The sequence below is a fragment of the Colobus angolensis genome, unplaced genomic scaffold (assembly GCF_000951035.1).
Source record: "Colobus angolensis palliatus isolate OR3802 unplaced genomic scaffold, Cang.pa_1.0 Scaffold2, whole genome shotgun sequence".
NCBI lineage: Eukaryota > Metazoa > Chordata > Mammalia > Primates > Cercopithecidae > Colobus > Colobus angolensis.
In genome coordinates this window covers 11,694,231-11,701,057 of record NW_012115154.1, presented here as the reverse complement: position 1 = coordinate 11,701,057, position 6,827 = coordinate 11,694,231, and the positions used below count along the sequence as shown (strand labels likewise).

At 49.5% G+C, this 6,827-nt stretch overlaps 1 protein-coding gene across 7 annotated transcripts; it reads right to left on the bottom strand.

Moving 5' to 3' along the window:
* Window positions 1-744: 744 nt before the first annotated feature.
* On the bottom strand, window positions 745-6,431 carry GSTK1 (glutathione S-transferase kappa 1). Of its 7 annotated transcripts, none has more exons than XM_011941357.1 (8): window positions 6,253-6,431; window positions 5,672-5,753; window positions 5,151-5,279; window positions 4,736-4,836; window positions 4,517-4,552; window positions 2,126-2,242; window positions 1,671-1,768; window positions 745-1,069 (listed from the first exon to the last, which is right to left on the bottom strand). In XM_011941357.1, exons 1-8 carry the CDS (start codon window positions 6,322-6,324, stop codon window positions 988-990), a joined length of 717 nt encoding a protein of 238 aa, XP_011796747.1. In that variant the 5' UTR covers window positions 6,325-6,431; the 3' UTR covers window positions 745-987. The 7 variants fall into 7 exon arrangements, with proteins under 7 accessions (XP_011796747.1, XP_011796748.1, XP_011796749.1 ...); XM_011941358.1 differs by having other exon boundaries at window positions 745-1,066; XM_011941359.1 differs by having other exon boundaries at window positions 1,675-1,768.
* Between the last annotated feature and the right edge of the window lie 396 nt (window positions 6,432-6,827).

The following is a 6,827-nucleotide window of genomic DNA, read 5'->3' as shown; positions in this document are numbered from 1 at the left end:
GAAACTCCTCTGGTCTATGTAAGGCTCTGTATTTGGTTCCCAACAATGGGTCCAAGTGAGGTTTCAGCTTCCAAATACAGAGTATTCTCAAGGAAGTCAAAATACTATTGAAACAAGGGATTTTGATTGTTGCACAATGGGCACAGCTAGAGGCAGGGACTTTGGATCAATTACTGGGGGAATGGAAAAGTTACATGTATGTAGCAGGGAACAGGGGTTATACTAGGTTAGGCAGAGAAGCCTTGGAGTTTTCTCAGAATCTGCACTGAGGGTTAAGGGAGGTATCTATGAAAAGTTATGCAACTTCTCCAATCCCCAGCAACTCCAGCCAGTTTCCCAGTACTGCCTTGCCCTGGTCCTGCAGATGTGGCTGGATGCAGTTTAAATATCTGGGCACAAGCTCAGCCAGACTCTGGTTCCCTCCGCTGTTCACTCCCACTGGGCTTCTGGTCCCAGCCCCATCTCAGTCACTGTGGCTGGTCAGAAGACAGTAAATCCCAAACTGGTTAGTTGCAAAGTCCATCTGGCTTGGTTTTCTGTTGCTGATAGAGAGACCAGGGGAGTTTCTGTGTGAGAGAATGGGGGACTATTCTCACTTCTTCCACTGCACAAGCTGCCCAAGGAGGGCTGGATGGCTGGTCTGGCTGGAAGTACCAAAAGAGCTCTCCTTCACCTATCCCTAGAGTAGGCAGGATGTGACCCCAGGAATGAGAATACACCAGGGCAGATACAGACACAGAAACATTTTGCCTGAAGGCATTAGGTTTATTTTGTGGGAAAGCAGAGTGGGGGCTCTCTGAAAGGCACTTGTGAGGCATAGAAGTAAAGGTTGCCACATGGCTAATGGTGGACCCCTTCCTGGCATCCTTGGGGGTAGGGGAAAGACAGACAGCTCCCAGGGCCACAGAAAATACCTCTATCAGATAGAGAAATCCAAGTCCCAGGGCCTTATGGTGGAGCTGGGGTTAAGCAGATGGCCTGCTGTTTTTATACGAAGAGTTTGCTTCCTCCGGGCAATCTTAAAGTCTGGCATTCACCGCTGGAGGCACAGGGCCCATCCACTTCTCTCCTGGATGAAGGAAGTAACAGACTCTGCACACTGTTCTCAGGTGTGCTGGCAGGAGTTGGTCCCACAAGGTCCCAGGGGTTTTCTAATAAGACCCTTGCTTGGCTTCAAGGTACAGAAGGCTTCCTTCTCTTTACGGCGATGAAGACAGCCCCTGCCCATTCAATGTTGAACAGCACTGACTGCATAAGGCTTTGCTGCTGGAAGTACCAAGAATATTTTTTGCTCTGAGCCCCTCCTTCCAGTCAACTGATATAGTGGGGGTGGAGCTGGGGTTAAAGGCAGTTCAGTGTTGAATCTTTAACTTACCCAGCAGGTACTTGCTTTGTCACCCAGGCTGGAGTGCAGTGGCGTGATCTTGGCTCACTGCAACCTCCACCTCCCAGGTTCAAGTGGTTTTCCTGCCTCAGCCTCCTGAGTAGCTGGGACTACAGGCGTGCACCACCATGTCCGGCTAATCTTTATTTTTAGTAGAGATGGGGTTTCACCATGTTGGCCAGGATGGTCTCAATCTCCTGACCTCATGCTCCGCCTGCCTCAGCCTCCCAAAGTGCTGGGATCACAGGCATGAGCCACTGACCCGGCTCAGTGTTGAATCTTTAACTTACCCAGCAGGTACGCCAGCAGCTCCATCCGGTCAGAGCCAAATATCATGTGGGTTTGGCCATCCACATGGGCCACGGTGATGGGCAGCCCAAAGGCCTGGAGAAAGCAGTTACAGTGCAAGGAGGAAGGCAAAGGAGCAGGTATTAGGCGGGGGTTGAAGGCTTCGAGTCAGTACTTTTCTGAGTTCACAGAAGGAAAGAGGTGTAAGAGGCTCCGTGGCCCCAGGTGCCTTCCTGTTTCTAAGATGCTGTCTTTTCTCTCACTATCCATCTCCTTCCCTTGCTTTCCCTGAGCCCAAGGAAAAGAAGGGAAAAGATGAGGGTTGTCTAAGAGCATTGAGGAGAATACTTGGAAGGCGAGCTTTTGCACAAAAGCATGGGGACTCACACCTAGAGATTCTCAAGTCTCCATCTTCAGGATGGGGGCTGGGAACACACATAAAGAGCTGCTCACCCCGTATCTGCAGGCTGCCTCAGTGGTCTCCTTGAGCTGGTTCTTCACCTTTGGCGTTGAGATCTTTTCCAGAAGCCCCTGGGCTTGTTCTGCAGACATGCCAGCCTTCTCTGCAGCCTAAGGGAATATAGTAGGGAATACAACTGTGGCTACATGATATTGGATGGGGATCTCAGAGGAAAACTCTGGTCTTTTTATTTTCTGCCCCCAAGTTTTCCTGGCAATGCCCTTACCCACTCACAAGTGGAGATCTGTCCTTGCCAAGAGGAACTATTTCCTTTCTCCCAAATCTTGAGATAGGTAGAAAAGGTAGATGGCACAGAGTCAATCACAGAAATTAACAACAGGGGACATCTTAGAGACCAGCTAGATAGACCTCTTTATTTCACAAATGAAGAGCTTGAATCCAGAGGTGATACATTACTTGCTCAGAGTTACACAGTATGTTGGTAGCAGAGCCAACACTAATATCGAGATCTCTAGAATTCAAGTCCAGGGCCCTTTCCTTCCTACTTCTCAAGAGTTCCTGAGTATCTCATGCTTTTTTCAAATCAAGAGCTAGGCTCTATTTCCAGTGGAACTTCCTGAGGACCTTGTAACAAGGCACATGGCTGCAGCCACCTACCTGGCTTCAAGAGAAAGATAAAGGCTTCAGTTTGTGGTTTGGGTATAGTTTGGGATAGGTGGTTCTTAACCTTGGCTGCCCATTTGAAACTCCTGAGGAGCTTTAAAAAATCTCCACGTGAGGTCATCCCTTAGAACTAGAGCCAAACACTGTGGCTTATGCCTGTAATTCCAGCACTTTGGGAGACTGAGGCAGGAGACCGCTTCAGCTCAGGAGTTCGAGACCAGCCTGGGCAACATAGTGAAACCCCCATCTCTACAAAAAAATTAAAAAAAAATTAGGCATGGTGGCACATGCTTGAAGTCCCAGCTACTCATAAGGCTGAGATGGCAGATCACTTGAGCCCAAGAGGTTGAGTCTGCAGTGAGCCATGATCATGCCACCGCACTCCAGCCTGGGTGACAAAGCAGGACATTGTCTCAAAAAAGAAAAAAAGAACAAGAACAATTACATCACAATTCCAGGGGGAAAGGGTTAGCTCCAAGGTACTCCAGGTGATTTTAATTCACAGCCAAGATTGAGAACCACTGCAACTTGACTTCCTAGATCAGAAGTGGGACCCAGGAATTCATGTAGCCTGTCCTAATGAGACACTATCTTTGACTTGGTTAAATTAGAGAATTATGTACCACACAAAATGTTTACAGAAAAATGGTTAAGTAAAACAAAAATAAGTCCACTCAATAGAACCTCTGTAGAAACAAAGAACTATACTTTCAAAGAGTTAAAAATTGCATGGAGGCCAGGCACAGTGGCTCATTCCTATAAACACAGCATTTTGGGAGGTGGAGGCAGACAGATCTCTTGAGCTCAGGAGTTCGAGACCAGCCTGGGCAACATGGTAAAACCCCTTCTCTACAAAAAATAAAAAAGTTAGCCGGGCATGGTAGTGTGTGCCTGTAGTCCTAGCTACTCGGGAGGCTGAGGTGGGAAGATAGCTTGAGCCCAGGAGGCAAAGGTTGCAGTGAGTCGAGGTTGCGCCACTGCACTCCAGCCTGGGTGACAGAGCCAGACCCTGTCTCAAAAAAAAAAAAAAAAAAAAGGCACGGAAAATGATTATTAAATATGAAGTAAAAAAGCAAGCTAAAAATTACACATGTACTTTGCAGGAATACAGACTGTAGAAGATATATTTGCCATTCCTTATACATTTAACTTTTGTGTGATTTGCCACTTGATATATTACATTTGAATAGGTTTCAACTATTTTTTTTTGTAAGCCAGAGGAAGAATACTGTTTTGAATTTCCTAATTTAATCCTGAAGATAAACTTACTTATCTGTGGCTCACTGGTCAATGTTTTGAACTATTTCCATTTGTTCTCACTCAGGCTTCTATGTACCCTGGCATTAGTCAGTTATCTCTTTTTGTCTTTTTAAAGCCTCTTGGAAAAAGTCTCCTGTCTTCCACTCTGGATGTGTTGGTGAGGTTTGTGTTGGAGTCTGTGGAGACTTGTGAATACTACATCCCTCCCCGTCCAGGGGTTCCGACACTGAGCATTTTTCTCTCACTGATGTCCTTCAGCAAATAAATTCTACCCATATGTTGTTCCTTTTGCACTTCCCCTTTCAACTTTGAGATATCCTTTTGAGGATCCTTAGTTCTGACTTTTCAGTAATTTGTCCCCTGAATCACAGATATCCTTTCTTCCCCAGTAATTATAACCTTTTCCATGCAATAAGAGACCTATTGTATTCTTTACCCCCAACTGCCAACTTTTCTCCGATTCTCTATGAGTACAGTTGAGGTGGAGCCAGGACACTCACCGCCAGGATGCTCTGGGGCTCGGTGATGTCTTCATCCTAGGAAGAAGAGAACACTCAGCAGGAAGGCAGTGCCTCTCAGAAGGAGAGGGGTGTGACTGGAGGACAGTAGATCCTCTGGGGTAGTGGGGAGGGCAGGATCATGACCCTGAAAACATTTCTGGGGAAGGTCAGAAAGTCATCCAAGGTCCTCCCAGAGGATTCCCAGAGCCCCACACTCACCCTTGACCAGACGCGCATCCACAGCTCCCGGGACACTTTCTCCAGCATCTCTGGATGCTCTAAGCTCACGGCAGTGAGGAAACGCATGGCAGACAAACTTCCTGTGGGGCAGAGGCACCCAGAGGCAGGGCTCGTCTTGCTGCTTTCCTGGTGGAGGACTAGCTCTTCCTTGCTTCTGACATCCCCCAGAGCTCCTCTGCCCTCAGCCTCTCACCCAAGGTTCCCATGACCTATTTGCCCGCTCTTCTTCCCTTTCATGCCCAGCAACCGTCAGCTCCCTCAACGCTGATCCTGAGGTTCCCAAGGCAGGCTTCACTTGCTTTAGTCTCCTGCAGCCCCTCCATCCTATCAATCCCACAATCTCCCACTTCTCTGTTCTTCACTGGATACCCTGTCTGCATCCCACTCTCTTCACCTTTTTCAATAATCACAGCAAAGAAATCCTTGGGGAACTGGATGGGAATCTGGAAATGGTGTCTCAGGAGCTTTATGTCATTTGCCATGTATTGTCCTTTGCGGGGAAGCAGAGCTGGAGGCTTGTTTCCTGCCAGGAGAAGGTTGGGCACGTTAAGTGAGAAAAGGCCTAAGGGTTCCAGGTTTGGGGACCTCGACCTGGGTTTTGGGCAGAGGGCAGCTTTCTTTTTTCTTCTCTTTTTTTTTTCTCGTTGTTTCGCTCTTGTTGCCCAGGCTGGAGTGCAATGGTGCGATCTCAGCTCACCGCAACCTCCGCCTCTTGGGTTCAAACGATTCTCCCACCTCAGCCTCCCGAATAGCTGTCTTTTACAGGCATGTGCCACCACGCCCGGCTAATTCTGTATTTTTAGTAGAGACGGGGCAGAGGGTAGCTTTCTAGCTGCCAGTGCCAATATAAGGACCCGCTGGGGTCGGCTCTCTTGGGCCACTGAAATCACTCTTGCCCCGACCCTCCCTTCCTACCACTGTCTTTCATGATCCCTCCTATGAGGCTGGGCCGCAACTGCAGGTTGATGTTCCAGATATTCTGATACCGGCACAGGACCTGCGGGCAGAGGTCAAGATCGATTGCCAGTGTGCAAGATGGAAAAGTGAAAGAGCCGAGGGAAAGGGAAGGGAGGCGCTAAGTGCAGAGCAGGCGTTATGCGGACACCCTACATTGTTTGGTTTGAAATTGACAAAACTCTCCCCCCTACTAGAAATCTATTCCAGGATCTTCGCTCCTGTGGCCAGTTTTCCCCAAAACTGCCATCGTTGGGCTAAGAGGTGGCCATGTTCTGCATTTCTCCCCGAATGTTTGGAGCCGCCCCTCTTTCCACCACCGTGGGAAACTGCAGTCGGGATATAAAGGCTCGGGTTGGAGCCAGCGACTCTATTCCGTTTAAAAGCACAAAGTGACCTTCAGCCCTGGAGCTCTCCCTGCTTGCCCTAACCCCGTGGGCGGCGCCAGGAGTTTCACGAGACCTCTGTATCTGTGCCCTGCGCTCGCTCTTCCCTCTGCCCTCATGCCCCAGGCCCCGCCGAGGCAGCCCCCCCAACGTCACCTCGAAGCCCAGCCAGGAGTAGGGGGACAGCACGTCATAGAAGAGCTCCACGGTGCGCAGCAGCGGCCCCATGCTGCAGTCTCTGGAAGAGCGGCGGCAGCAGGAGCTTGTTCTCCGGAACTCGGCACCGGCAGCCCCGCTTCTGGACTTGCCCGGGACCGCCCACCGCCATAGCGCGCAGCCTCAGAGAGAAACTGCCGTGGCAGAGGCCCCCCTCCAGCGCAGCGGGGCGGGGCCAGCCTACGGCCCCCAGCCAGGGGCGGGGTGGGTAGGGACCCCTTGGGGAGCGCGCAGGTGTGGACAAGAGGCGCTGCAACCGCCTTTGCAAAAATTTTAACAGTGAGGAAATTACCAAGGTGAAACAGATCTGAATTCACCAACTCCATCGTGCCTTTAACCTCCAAACTGCCCTTCGTCATTCCTGGGCATGGGACGAGCTAATATAGGGAGAAATTTAGTATATAGTTTAAATGATAATAGCCCTTCCCCAAACTAAACCAGTTTTATAAAACTAATAAAAGTCCAACAAGTTTAGGATTATGAGAGGGGCCTGAATTCTGCTAAGATGTAGGCAT